This window comes from Typopeltis vanoorti, chromosome 4, assembly GCF_054136105.1.
Source record: "Typopeltis vanoorti isolate ZY-2024b chromosome 4, IOZ_Tvanoo_1.0, whole genome shotgun sequence".
In the NCBI taxonomy this organism is placed as follows: domain Eukaryota; kingdom Metazoa; phylum Arthropoda; class Arachnida; order Uropygi; family Thelyphonidae; genus Typopeltis; species Typopeltis vanoorti.
In genome coordinates, this window is record NC_143552.1 from 155,875,001 (window position 1) to 155,890,854 (window position 15,854).

At 36.3% G+C, this 15,854-nt stretch overlaps 1 protein-coding gene across 5 annotated transcripts in view; it reads right to left on the reverse strand.

The window, feature by feature from the left end:
• Nucleotides 1-15,854, reverse strand: part of LOC150107782 (eukaryotic translation initiation factor 4 gamma 3-like) — a 949,069-nt gene that overhangs the window by 100,758 nt on the left and 832,457 nt on the right. For all 5 annotated transcript variants that reach the window (XM_090392049.1, XM_090392050.1, XM_090392046.1 and 2 more), the window contains exon 26: nt 10,370-10,542. In XM_090392049.1, coding sequence (XP_090248175.1) covers nt 10,370-10,542 — 173 coding nt within the window. The remainder of the gene's footprint in view (nt 1-10,369; nt 10,543-15,854) is intronic.

The window sequence follows — 15,854 nt, forward strand, 5'->3', positions numbered from 1 at the left end:
GGGTGGTTGATAATAATCTCACAGGCTTCCTTGAATTTCCGTTCACACTATTTTTCTAGTGTGATGTAGACAGCTGGTGGTTTTCCAGTCAATTCTGTATAAGGTATTCAGGGCATGATCAGAAAGGCGAGCTTCACCATAATTATTATGTTTAATGTGTCGTTTATGTTCTTTTTGTCAAATAGGAATAGTGCGTCCTGTTTCTCCTATATATGGTATGTTGCAAGTACAATAAATCTGGTATACTCCAGGGTGAGCTAGTGGAGGGAGTGGGTCTTTGAATGAGTTGAGTAAGCATTTTAATTTTGCAGGAGGTTTAAAGGTGGCTTTGAGGTTGTACTTTTGTAGTACTCCTGTTTATCTCGTCTGATATTCCTTTAATGTAGGGAATGGTTATAGTTTTACTGTAGTCTTTGGTTTGTCTTTGTTTTTTATTGTGGTTTTGTAGAGAATTTTGTTAATAGTGGTTTGGCTGTATCCGTTTTTTTTTAAGTTATTACTGATAATTTTAAATTCGTCTTTCAGTGCCTGTTCACTGGAACAGATCGTCTGAGCTCTGTTTTTTAGCGTGTTGATGACACCTAGTTTTTGTGTTGGGTGGTGGTAGGAGTTTATGTGTATATATTGTCCCGTATGTGTCGGTTTTCGGTAAACAGTGAAGGAAAGATTGCCCGAGGGAAGACGTGTGACAAGTGTATCTAGAAACGGAAGTGTGTTGTGTTTTTCAATTTCAATTGCATGTGTTTGTGTTGTTTGTTTAGGTGGCTAAGGAATGTGTCAAATGTCTGGCGGCCATGGGACCAGATAGCTAAAACATCGTCAATGTATCTAAGCCAGACTTTGGGTTTCAGAGGGGAGGAATCTAGGGCAAGTTCAAAATGTTCCATGTTAAAAGTTAGCAATGGGGGGGGGGGGGGGGGGAGATAATGGCGAGTCCATGGCTGTGCCTTCTTTTTGTAAGTAGGTGTTTTGCCATACAAAATAACCCGACCGTAATACGTGCGCAAAAAGCACCATGATATCTGGAGGGAATTTGTTCTGTAGGAGAAGGATTGTGTCACTGATTGAAACATTTGTAAAGAGGCCAGAGACGTCAAAACTGACTAATAAATTGTCTTTTTCTAATGTAATGTCTTTGATGATGTTTATGAAGTGTTGTTTGTTTTTGATATAGGAGGGGGAATGACCTAGCAACTCCTTGAGTGTTGCCGCTAATTTTTTGGCTAAGTGATTCACGGGCTATCAATTCCTTCAACGATAGGTCTTAGTGGGGTGTTTTCTTTGTGAATTTTCGGTAGCCTGTAAATTCTTGGGGAGCACACATAGTGAGGAAACAGTATTTTGACTGTATCTTCGGGCCATGTGGTAATTGACTTAAGTAGTTTCATTGTTTTGTTTTTTGTTCTGTTAGTTGGGTTGTAGTTAACTAATTTGTATGTGTTATTGTCAGAGACCAGGAGGTTTTTTCACCAGAGGTCACGCCAGTAGAATAACATGTGATCAAATCATTGTTTCTCTAGCTTACAGTTAATAACATAGCAGACAAAATACGTATAGAAACTGCAAACATTTTAAACCATAACAAAACAATAACAAGCAACATAACTAAACACGAATTAATAGCGATAAAATCACTTAAAACAAATCCGAACATAGTAATAACCAGAGCCTATAAAGGAAATGCCACTGTCATTTTAAACCGTACCACTTCATCATCATCATCATCAAATTCCTGACATGTACCCTCAAGGAGTGTAGAGGATATGATAGTACTACATGTAAAAAAATTACATCATTACTAACTACCTATTTATAATTTTCCTCCAAATCAGTCTGTTACTTGTCAAGACTCCAACATTATCTGATCTTATATTTCTATCGTCTAAGGCACTTTGTACCGTATCAATCCACCTATATCTTGATCTTCCTCTGGGTCGTTTTGCTGCCAACCTGGCAGAGAACACTTGTTTTGCTAATCTTTCCTCGCCCATTCTGTTTAAGTGACAATACCACCTGAGATTAGCTCTGCTAACACATTCCTGGATGTTGACAATGTCAAGTTCTTTCCTAATATCCTTGTTTTTAATATGATATTGCCATTGATGCCATCTGTTCATGCCTATAATCTTTCACAGGACTCTCATATCTGCGGTCTCTAATCTTTGGTCAAGTATTTTACTTCTGACCCAGCTCTCAGATCCATAAGTTAAAACTGGTTTGAACACTATCTTGTATACAGCTAATTTAGTGTTCTGACTAATTTCTCTCTTATTCCATATGAATTTATTCAATTGACTTCTTACCATACCAGCTTTGCTGATTTTGTTGTCTATTTCTATATTTAATTTACCATCTTCAGTAAAAATCATGCCTAAATAGCTGAAATGTTTCACTTCTTCCACAGGTTCTCCATTCACAACACAGTTAACATTTTCAACGATTCTGCCTATTTTCATTGTTGACCTTCATACCACATCTATTACAACAGCTATTCGATTTAGTCAGAGAATCTTGCAGACTTGTAGTGGATTTATTTAGAAGTATAACATCATCCGCATAAAGCAAAGAGCTGACATTAACATCTCCAATTTTGATATCATGTTTAATACCACTTTCCTTCATAATGTCATCCATATAGATAATGAATAACTGAGGGGATAATGTACATCCCTGTCTCTCACCAGATTTAACATTAAACCATCTTCCTGTACTTCCTTCAATTCTAACTGCTGACTTACAACTCAAATAAAGACTAAGTATTGCTTGATATAATGCCCCATCAACACCATATAACTGTAGCGTATTGAATAGCTTCTCTCTTGGCACCTTGTCATATGCCTTTTCCAAATCGACAAAACTTAAATACAGATCTCTGTTATATTCCCATGCTTTCTTTTTTCATTGTGTCAGTTGCTTTTTCTAAAGCCTCAAAAAATTCCTCCACTTCTACCTTAGTAGAACTTTCTGTGGGACCATAGGCACAAATAAGTCTCATTGTCCAGTTTCCCATTCTCATATTTGCCCACATTACTCTACTTGAAAATGCCTGACATTCAAGAAGATTAGCCTCGTATTTTGTGTTGAATACTATGGCAACTCCTTCTTTTCCTTAACTGTCATTGTCTGAATATAACATTTTGAATTTATTGCTCAGAAAGATCTCGCCAGTTTTTGTCTTTTTTGTTTCAGTCACCCCTATTATGTCGATCTGGTACTTACCTAATTCCGCAGCTAGTTCCATTTCTTTGCCATTCAGGCTTCCTATGTTAATAGTACTGATCTTTAACTCTGGTGATGTTGTGTTGGAGTGTGTTTCCAGATTTATTCCAGTAGCTGACTTTTCGCTGTTTGCCCTGGTTGCCTGGTGAAAACAACGGGGGCCTTGTTTAACTCGGTGAAGCCCTGGTCGGTATGAAATTTGTCATGTTGTACCATCATTCTGTATTTTGGTTTAACCAATAAGAATACAATTTGGTTGGCTAAATCCCAAATTGCCAGCCCATCCTCGTTCGTTCAGTATCCAGGTAGATACCCAACAAGGTGCACCACGAGAAGGTGAGTATTAGACATTAGGTCAGAAGCCCTGGTCGGTTCTCTGCATTCCTTTAAAGGCTATGTGGAGGTCTCCTCTCAGTTATACAGCTTTGACCCTTAAGGGTTAGAGATGATAAAGGTGACATGAAAACAGGAGAAAAAGATATCCTTGAAGTATGGAGGAATTACTTCGAAAAATTGATAAATAAAACAAGCAGTGATAGCACAGTGGTAAAAAACAATTAACAGGCATACAGTCAGGAATACATATCCATACTTAAAGTAGAAAAAGCCCTCAAAGGCTTGAAATGTGGAATGGCAGCAGGAGTAAATGATATTCGACCAGAAATGCTGAAGTATGGTGGTATAAAAGTCTTACAGTGGCTGTGCTGCATAGTTCAGAAAGCCTGGACAGAGGGATGAAATCCCGATGATTGGAGTAGAGCTCTCATAGTAAAAGGGAAATAAAACTGAATGTGAGAATTGCAGAGGTATTTCCCTACTGAGTGTTCCTGGCAAGATCTATGCAAGTATACTTGATTTACGGTTGAGAAGAATTGTGGAAGAAAAGCTGGGTGAAGAACAAGCTGGATTGAGGCCAAATAGAGGCTGTGTGGATCAGATCTTCACTTTACCACAAATAGTTGAGAAAGCATGGGAATATAACAAAGATCTGTATTTAAGTTTTTGTCGATCTGGAAAAGGCATATGACAAGGTGCCAAGAGAGAAGCTATTCAATACGCTACAGTTATATGGAATCAATGGGCATTATATCAAGCAATACTTAGTCTGTATTTGAGTTGTAAGTCAGCAGTTAGAATTGAAGGAAATACAGAAAGATGGTTTAATGTTAAATCTGGTGTGATACAAGGATGTACATTATCCCCTCAGTTATTCATTATCTGTATGGATCACATTATGAAGGAAAGTGGTATTAAGCATGATATCAGAATTGGAGATGTTAATGTCAGTTCTTTGCTTTATGCGGATGATGTTATACTTCTAAATAAATCCGCTACAAGTTTGCAAGATTCCCTGACTAAATTGAATAGCTGATGTAATAGATATGGAATGAAGGTCAGCATTAAAAAGAAAAAAACAATGAAAATAGGTAGAATTGATGAAAATGTCAACTGTGTTGTGAACAGGGAACCTGTGGAACAAGTAAAACATTTCAGCTACTTAGGTACGATTTTTACTGAAGATGGTAAATTAAATATGGAAATAGACAACAGAATCAACAAAGCTGGTATGGTAGGAAGTCAACTGAATAAATTCATATGGAATAAGAAAGAAATTAGTCGGAACACTAAATTAGCTGTATACAAGACAGTGTTCAAACCAGTTTTAACTTATGGATCTGAGAGCAGGGTCAGTAGGAAAACACTTGACCAAAGACTAGAGACCACAGATATGAGAGACCTGAGAAAGATTAGAGGCGTGAACAGATGGCATCAATGGCAATATGATATTAAAAATGAGTATATTAGGAAAGAACTTGAGATTGTCGGCATCCAGGAATGCGTTAGCAGAACTAATCTCAGGTCGTATGGTCACTTAAACAGAATGCACGAGGAAAGATTAGCAAAGCAAGTGTTCTCTGCCAGGTGTTGGCAGGAAAACGACCCAGATGAAGACCAAGATATAGGTGGATTTATACTGTACTATGTGCCTTTGACGATAGAAATATAAGATCTGATAATGATAATATTGACATCTTGATAAGTAACAGACTTATTTGGAGGAAAATTGTAGATAGGAAGTTAGTAATGATGTAAATTTTTCATGTAGCACTATCATATCCTGTACACCCCTTGAGGGTACATGTCAGGAATTTGATGATGATTATGGTGGTATTTGCACTGTCTCATTTGCTCTACACTTTCTCCATTCATCATCACCTTGATACTTCTTGGTTTCCAGGAGACTCTCATCACTTTTGTTTTCTTCCTGTTAATTTTTATACCATATTTCTTGCATTAGGTGCTATAGTTCATCTTCAGTATTAGCTAATATTGCTTGATCATCTGAAAATCTAATATTTTGTATTGTTCTTCCTCCAACAATGATTCTTTTCTCTTCATCAAATGCTTCTTTTATCATTTCTTCTGCAAATATATTGAACAGTGTCGGTGACAGGCAGCATCCCTGTCTTACACCTCTGCTAATCACACATTTTTTTTAGTTTTTCCTACTTTTATCTTTATTATGGCTGTCTGGTTCATATATAATTCAGCTATTAACCTTTAATATCTCCAATCTAAACCTATTCTGCATAACATTTCCATCAGATTTTCCCATTTCACCACAAATGAGAGTTAGTAAAAGACATCAAGATAAGGGTTGGAGTGGGGGGATTTTGCAGTTTCTGTACGCTAATGCCAGGAGTATTAGGAACAAGAAGGAGGAATTTTTGGCCTTGGTAGGATCTTCCTGGCCACAGGTTATTGGCATTAGTGAGACATGACTAACAGAGGATGATATAGTTAGTGGGATAGAATGTGAAGTATATAGTGTGTTCAGGAAAGACAGAGTGGGGGAGGAGCAGTGGTGCACCCACAGGGGGGAAAGGGGGATTACCCCCCCCCCCCCCCAAAAAAAAGAGAACTAGAAAATTTTTCCAAAAATCTTTTCCTAATTAATAAAATTCATTTTTCTTATTTATGTTATGTCGTGTCTTCTATTTCTATACTACTTATGAATTAGCAATCATTGCAGATGCTCAGTGTGTATTCTCAAATCGTCTACCCCCCCCCCTAAGATTAAATCCTGAGTCTAGTACTGGGGAGGAGTGTTATTGATGATAGCTGATGAATAGAAGTTCAACTGCAGTGAAAATAGTGAAAATAGCACAATTGAGGCTATCTGGTGTGAGATTGAGGCAGCAGAACAAAATATACAGTTGGGTGCTGCTATAGACCAGGCGATGGAATAAATGATGAAGATAGCATGCATAGGCAAATAGACTCAATGAGTGGAGGACATGTAATTATTATGGGGGATTTCAACTATGGTAATATTGATTGAAAGGAAAAGAGGACACATGGGAAGAAGGAAATGAATTTTATGCAGTTACTAAGGAATAATTACCTGAGGCAGCATGTAATGGAATATACTAGGGGTTCGAGAGTGCTAGATCTAGTAACTGCAGCTGAGAATTTGACTAGAATGAATGTGACCATGTTGCCACCAATTGGTGAGAGTGACCATAACATCTTGACCTGGGAGGTGGCTAAATATGTGGAATTACTGGGCTGGTAAGCATGGATCAGTGCCATGACATGTAAAACTGCAAGGACTGGATGTTGATAGTGCATAAGAAGTGGTAAAGGAGTGTTTGAGGGAGGTAACGGCTGACTGCATACCTAGAATCTGGAGAGTAAATCAAGTGGGAGTTAAATGGATGAATAACACCATTAAGCTTGGATAGCAAAAAAAGAAACAAATCATGGAGGGAATTTAAGGAAAAAGGTGATCTGCAGGCACATGAATGGTACAAAGCAGAGGCCAGAAGGATAACTAGTGTAGTCAGAAAAGCAAAAGAGGTTATGAAAAGAAATTAGCAATGAAAGCTAAAGAGAATACCAAACAGTTCTTTCAATATGCTGCAAGTAAAAGAAAAATGTATAATGCAGAATTATTTTAAGGAATGTGGATGGTAGGGAGGTAACTGAATCAGTCGAAATAGTAGAATTACTAAGAGAACTATTTGCAAGAGTATATCATCCAGGCAGTAATATTGCAGGAATGAAACAGACAAGGCATTCCATTCCTGAAATGAAGGTGAATAGTATATTACAGAACCTTACTGTGAATACGAGGGTGGTCTGAAAAGTTCTCAGCCTAACAATGAAAAAACGAATTTACAATTTCAAAATTATTTTTATTTTTCAATAATCTCCATTAAGACTAATACATTTATCCCAGCAATGCTCCAGCACTATTATCCGGTTCCTGTAGTGGTTCTCAGAGATCAGCAAAATACCCCTCTATAGCTGCAATGACCTCTCGATTCGAAGACTCGAGAAGTCATTGCGTTCTGACAATAAGGAAGAGTTTTAGTTTTGGGAAGAGATAGAAGTCAAAGGGAGCCAAATCTGGGGAATAGGGTGGATGTTCCAACAATTCATAGTGCAGATTCCTTAATTTTCCCATTGCCAAAACACCTTTGTGGGCAGGTGCATTGTTCTGAGTCTTTTCTCACGAATTGTTTTGTCTAGTCTGGTTAAAAGATCGGAATAATATTCCTCGGTTATTGTTTTACCCTTTTCAAGATAATTAATAAACAAAATGCCTTTACCATCCCAAAACACTGATGCCATAACCTTTCCTGCTTATGGAACTGATTTTGTCTTCTTTGGCACTGAACAACCAGCTTCTGTCCACTGTTTTGACAGCCATTTGGATTCTGGTGTGTGATGGTGAATCCAAGTCTCATCCATAGTAATAAATCGATGCACAAAATCAGTTTTATTCTTGTTAAAACGCTCCAAGCACCGTTCAGAGATTTTCATGTGAGTGTGTTTTTGATCTGCTGTGAGCAAGCGTGACACCCATCTTGGGCTAAGCTTTTTCATTTGCAATTCTTCATACAAAATATATCCTACACGTTCTTTTGAAATGCCTATAGTCTCAGTAATTTCACTCACTTTGACTCGCCACCATCCAATATCATATCACGCACTTGATCAATAATTTCTGGTGTTTGTTGCACTTTTTGGACGTCCTTCACACGGATCATCTTCAAGGCTGGTACAACCACGTTTAAACTTGGCAGCCCATTTCTTAATTGTCGAAAACAAAGGAGTGGAGTGCCCATAAACTTTTATGAACTTTGAATGAATTTCTTTTGTTGTTAAATCTTCTTTTACAAAGAATTTTATAACCACACGATACTCAATTTTATCCCTTTCAAGGGATACAGACAACTCTTTTGCTTCACACAACCGTATAAAACAAACTACTTAATAAAATGACTTACAATTTCACATAGATCTTTATGACAGATGTACCAACATACAAAATCTTGCTGATAGTGTTGCTATCTATGGTGGAGGCTGAGAACTTTTCAGACCACCCTCGTACATCTGTGAGATTGGATGGTATACAAGCTCGAGTCTTACATAAAGCAGCAAAGGAATCATCAGTAGCCTTGACCATATTGTTTAACTAAGTCTCAGCTCTCGTTTAGTCCTGAAAAGAGGGGAAATTAGTTCAATTGCGTAAAGGAGGTTCCAAGACGTTGCAAATCACTGACCGACCAGCATATCGGTAGTCGTGGTCAAGGTATTGGAGAAATTAGTCAAGAGAAAAATACAGGAATGGATAGGTGGAAATGGGATACTGTATAGGAGCAGAATGGTTTTGTGAAGGGTATATCATGCCTCAGCAAACTTGCTCATGTTTTATAATACAGTAATGGGTGAACTGGATAAGGATAATGGGTTTACAGTGATACTGCTGGACATTACTAAGGCCTTTGACAGGATACAACATGGGGTTGGATATAGGGTTGGTGAGATCGATAGGACGGTAGTTGATGGAGAGATGAGAGTAGTTTATTCACATCTCTCCATCAACTGCAAAAGAAAGCCTGTGACTAGTGCTGTGCCACAGGATTCTGTTCTTGGACCACTGCTTAATTTGTTCATTAATGATATAGGAAAGGATCTGGGAGGAACTGTTCATTTATTTGCTGATGATGCAAAGTTGGGTAGAGCAATAGTGAATACACACGATGTCAAAATTTTGCAGGATAATTTGAATAGATTGGCAGACTGCGCAAAGGAGAATGGATATCAGTTTAATGTGGCATAGTGTAAGGTTATGCATTTTGGGGTGTAAAGATCATCAGCTGTATACCACATTGGTGGAACAGTATTCTAGGAAACTGACGAAGCCAGAGACTTGGGAGTGTTGTTGGATAGACAGTTGAAGTTTAGAGAGCACATAGCAAAAGTGGCTAAAGCAGCTCATCAGATTACTTGGTTACTGAGGAATATTTTGATGAGTAGAGACAAGCAGGTTATTGTTCCTCTTTATCGAGCCTTGATAAGATCCCATCTTGACTACTGTGCCCAGATCTGGGCACTAGGGGTTTCTTCTTGAAGAGGAGGAGGTAGAAAGGATCCAGAGGCGAGTGACCAAGATGGTAGCTGGTCTATAGAATGAACCTTGCTAGAAGTGGTTGAAGATCTGTGGGTTACAGAAATTGGTTGATAGGGAGAAAAGAGGTGATATGATTGAGACATTCAAATTACTGAGGGGTTTTTACAAGATTAATTCAGGGAAATTTTTCAGAACAGGTCTGGTGGTGAAATATAACTAGGGGCCATCCATGGAAACTGAGCAAGAGTGTAGTTAGGGTGTTAGAACCAGGTTTTTTACCTGTAGAGTGATGAATAAGCTGCCAGAGTCTGTTGTGAGGTGCCATGACCGTGAATGAGTTCAAAGCAAAGTATGATAGATACTGTGCGAATGTTGAATAGTTCTTGACATGTTTAGGGCCTCCCTCGATGAGTCTGAGGACTCCTTGGAGTTGCTTGTAATAATAATAAAGTTTTAAATCTAGAATACATTTTTAATATGATGGATGCACAACGTTCTTTTTATGCTTGCATTTATATATATAATCCAGAAATCCTGCTCTGTAGACCAAATATGGAACTTTTATCAGGCAACCAATAACCAGGCAGTGAAATTCAAACCTGAAACCTGTCATGGAGATCACATGTGCTAAGCACTCAGTAAAGTACCCTAGCAAATTCAGAAATTTACCAAAATTTCTCATTATATTATTCAAAATATAATTCTAAAGAATGTATTTTAACTTACCCTTTAATATATTGATCTAAAGATACTATCTTTTTCCTCACAAGGCAATGAAAGAGTTGACCTAACATATGGCGAGATTGACTAGAACGTTCTAACACTTGATTTATAGCTGCTGATATAAAGAGAGGAATGGTAGTTGGTGAAGCTACTTCTGTTACACATTGTGTGGCCTCCTGCAATATTGACAACAAAGGTTTAGATAAAAGATGAAAAAAGCATATAACTGAAAAGAAAAATAACATGGTGTAATAGTGAATAATTATATGACTGACACGCACACATAAAAAAAGCAAAATTTAGAGTATGTTTTTACAGATATAGAATAGCAAAATCATGAATGGTGTCCAATTTATTACAACTCTCCAATTTCTAAATCCAGTTCCCAAGAATCTACTGGGAAATTTGTTTAAAAACAGGATTTATATAAAACCAAGATATGACTTTCAGTCAGTAATTCAATCCCTGTCATAAATTTGCAAAGTAAGCAAAAATAAAAAATAAAAAATTTATGCTTACTCACGGTACTAATCCCCAACTGGATTACAATCTTTTGTGAGTGAGAATCACAAACCTTTTTTCATATGAAACTGAACAAGTGTGGAGTTAGTAATAGCCTTACTTTCATTATTAGTGTGAATTTGTGTATATATGTAAATCGTAGTTTGTATCTAAATGTCTGTGAGACATGATTTATAAGTTTAATAGATGATGAGTCTTTAACATTCATTTTTTATTTTTACTTGTTTACACAAGTAAAAATTCGTTGCTAAATTCTGCTAATAATTGCAAGACTTACAAAGACTGTTAGAAAAGTGGTTCGAGCATGTATATGCACAAGAGTTATAGTTGAGATTTCAAAAGATAAAGCTAGCTCTATGAGAGTATAATGACTGCTACTTAAAAAAGATTGATTGAATGAAGTCCCATGGTCATACCTTTAGCAATTTTGTCACGAAGCATGATGCATCCATGGTTTTCCTGTTCATATTAAGTAACACAAACCAAGATTCACCAATCTATGCAATTTTTATTCAGATGTATAGCATTAAATGCTGATGTGCATTCACCCATCTAAGCTACAGATGCTTGTTTTTGCACTTTTTATATCCAATTTAGAACTGTGTCATGCACGGTATCTTCAGATGCACTCAATGTAACCAAATTTTAAATTCATATTTGAATACTCTTTCACCCTTTACATTCAACCCAACTACCTCATATAATCACATTTGTGATGCGACTAGCTAACTGCCAGTATAACCTGTCAATTTATTGTAAATATGCATTCATCACATATCAGTTATGTATAAAAGTATTCCAAATTTTAATTCTTACCGCCCCAACAGTATAACTGTTTTTAGTTGTATTTCATGCCATACAATGCAGAATATATACATAAGTGATAAAAATCAGGTGATACCAAGCTTGATTCAGAGATCGAATCCCAGACGACTGGAGTGTAGAAATTATATTAAAAAAAATCCCCCTATATGTGCATTTCCAGATTTTTTTTATATATATATTTTTTCAATATGCAAGTATTCTTGAGAAAAATCACAGAACAGAAAATGACAAAAAAAACTAAGTTCAGATCGAATAAGAGTGGCCAAGACCAGATGTTTAATTTATGAAAATTAATCAAAAAATCATGGTAGTATAAGAATCTTTATTAGTGTTCCCTGATACAAAAAAGTGCAAAAGTGACATTTTTGTGCTTTTTTTGCAAAGCACAAAAGATTGTATTCAAAGCACAAAATCTGTATGCTGTAAATAGAATCTTACAATGGGCAATACTTAGTTTATCTTTAAGATTCAAACAGATAGAACTGAATAATGTACATGAAGATGGCTAACATTAAATCAGGTAAAAAGCATGCTGTCTCCACAGTTATTTATATAATTGTTTTTATAGTAACCTATATGAACTACATTATTAAAGAAAGATATATTAAATCCGATGTCCCAACAAAGAATATTAAGCTTCTTTATTCTATGTAGACAATGTTATACTCTTAACTTAAATTTACTACAAGTCTGTAAGTAATAATTTTATTACTTGATTTTTCGGATATGATCTGAAAATCATGAATAAAATGAATAAACTATGAAAATCGACAGGGAAGCAAAATACACTCAACAACCTGAATAATAAACATACAGAACAGATAAGACATTTTAGCTATAGAGGCACAATTTTTAGTGAAAATGGCAAACTAAATATGAAAGGAGATAACAAAATAAGTAAGGATTGAACAGTAAGGAGATAGGTCAAGAAATCAGTCAAAAGACCAAAACAGCACATAAGTCTTCAACCAAATTTTAATATATGTATCTAAGCTGAGTCACATTAGAAACAATTAAACATGGATTGAAGACCGTAGGTCAAAGGCCCATATGAAAATAAGGAGAGTAACGTAACTATATTAAAAATGAAGATAGAAAAGAAATTGACATTATTATTATTTCCAATTATGTAAAAAAAAAAACTGGTTGATGCAAGCACTTTAGATGGCATGAAAGTAAGAACTTATCACATCAGAAACTGGATACTTAATATATCCACTTAGGAAGAAACAGTTGATAGAAAACTGATAATCAAATATTGCACTGAATGAGTGGAATAGGTTGTCAGAGTCTGTTGTTGGTGCCATGACTGTGAATGAGTTCAAAGCAAAGTATGATAGATACTGCACAAATGTTGGATGGAGGGATAGAGAGTAGTTTATTCAGGAGCAGAGCTAAAAAAAAGGCCTGTGACTAGTGGTGTGCCACAGGGTTCTGTTCTTGAACAACTACTGTTCAATTTGTACATTAACAATATAGGAAAGGATCCAAGAGAAACTGTTCAGTTATTTGCCAATCAGGCAAAGTTGGGTCGAGCAATAGTTAATACAGATGTCAACATTTTGCAGGATGATTTGGAGAGATTGGCAAACTGGACAAAGGAGAATGGATGTCAGGTATGGCAAAGTGTAAGGTTATGCATTTTGGGGTGAAAAGATTACCAGCTATATACCACATTGGTGAAACTGTACTCCAGGAAACTGACGAAGCCAGAGACTCGGGAGTGTTGTTGGATAGGCAGTTGAAGTTTAGAGAGCACATAGCAAAAGTGGCTAAAACAGCTCATCAGATTACTTGGTTACTGAGGAATACTTTGATGAGGAGAGACAAGCATGTTCTTGAGGATGTGGAGAGGATCCAGAGGAAGTGACGAAGATGGTAGCGGATTTATGAAATGAACCTTATGAGAACAGGTTGAAGATTTGTAGGTTACAGAAACCGGTTGCTAGGCAGAAAAAGGGATGATATGATTGAGACATACAAAAGGACCGATGCAGAGAAAATTTTTAGTACTTGACGAGAGAGAGAGAGAGAGCAGATCAAAAGGTCATACCTGAAAATTGAGTAAGAAAGTGGTTAGTATCAAGCATCAGAACAAGATTTTTCATTTTGAAAGTCATGAAAGAATGGAACGGTGCCACATATAGCAAAACAGTTGAAATAAATGTATTCAAATATATTTTAATAAATAACGAAAGTGAATAGATAACAAATAGAATCTGTACTGCAGAATTTTCCATAGCACACTTTAAAGACTTCTGTTTTATTACTATTATCAGCTTCAAGGGAGACATGGACTCATTAAGAGAGAGAGAGACATATCACCCACACTAGATGTCATATCATTTTTTATTCATTCACATTACCTGCACACCTATCACCTCCAAAGGCAATCCATTCCAATCACATAAATAGCTCTATGAGAAAAATCTAGTTCTCAACTGTTCTTGACTGCATTTATTCTCAACTTCCATGGATGTCGCTATCCACCCTCGATAAAACTAAAAATTCTCTACTAATATCCTGTATGACCATTTTAACAAGATCTCTATATATCACAAATTCTTGATCTGTCCTAATAATCTACTTTCCACCGTAGAGCAATATCATCGTTAAGACTCTCCGTTGCACCCTCTCTACTGTATCTGCATGACCACACATACACATGTCTAGATCAGTTCAAATACATTTTAATACTTTTTATGCTTCATGTATCCCCTCAAAATGTGTATGTATGAATCGTATAAATAGATAAAACTATAGTTATAGTATAACAATGGGAATAAAATAAAACATATATATACACACACAAACACACATACTAAATTTTGTATTCATAAATTACATATATTGATAAACACTTTAGAAACATGTTCATTTAACTTCACAGTAAACTGAAACTAAAAATAACTTTAAACACAACACGTGAAATAAATCACAACAAATACATAGAGCAGTAAGAAAGCACATTCACTCACTTAGAATGGATGTTTTGACTGGGCAATCATCTGTTCGCCACTCAGGTAGGGAGGATTGACAAACATGTGTACATGTGAACTACAGCGACGTGCTTCGTCACTCAGTACTCAGAAATTAATATGTATCACTGTTGCCAACTTAGCAATTTTTGAGCTCTCACCACATACCCCCAAAAATTTTACCACGTACCCCTAAGGGGTATGCATACCACAGGTTGAGAACCCTTAGTCTAGATTAGGCCATATCAAAACTTGTAAAGAGATAAAACGACCTCCTAATCTTTACATGTCAATGTTCATTTGAGCATTGCATCGTCTGGGTTGTATTTGCAATCCTTGCTGAACTTTCACCTACTTATCTAATAAAACATTCTCTATCACATGCTGATAGAGAAATGCATTTTTGAAAATTATGGAGACAACTACCGTGTTTGAATAAAAACTTTAGTTTAATATAACTAAAATCTATATTCGACGTTTAGACCTTTATGTCAAGGTCATCTTCTGGAGCATACAACTATAAACAGAAAACAAGCTACACTACAATCAAACCAGTTTGCTAAAGACACTGACCAACCGCTACAACAATTGTTGGCCTGACCTCTGGTGAAAAAATAAAAAAAATAAAATAAAATAAATAAATAAAAAAACAAACAAAAAAAATATATATACATCAACGCTAGAGTCCTATTATTAGTGTTATCTGTTGGTTGTAGAAATACGTTGGACACAACAACAAGTATCTATCTATATACATATATTAACATCATGTACACATTCCAGCCAGTTGGTATGGAATGGTTTCTAATACTAGGTGAAGATTGGCTAGAGTCCTGACTTATGCTGGATCTTATATATTAGGTAGGCTGAATGTGTGCCATCCAGATCCTTGGGATTTTCATGCCATCTTTGTTGTTGATATTTGGGTGGTTTATCAGGATTTCGCAGGCTTCCTTAAATTTCCTTTCGTACCAGGTTTTTGTGCGGTGTAAAGAGCAGGTGCTTTTCCAGTTAACTTAGTGTAAGGTGTTGAGTGCGTGGTCTGAGAGGCCTGCTTCACCATAATGGTTATATTTAATGTGTCTAATGTGTTCTTTTTTGCGTATAGGGATTGTCCGTCCTGTTTCACCAATGTACGGTAAGTACATCCGCTGCACCTTTTC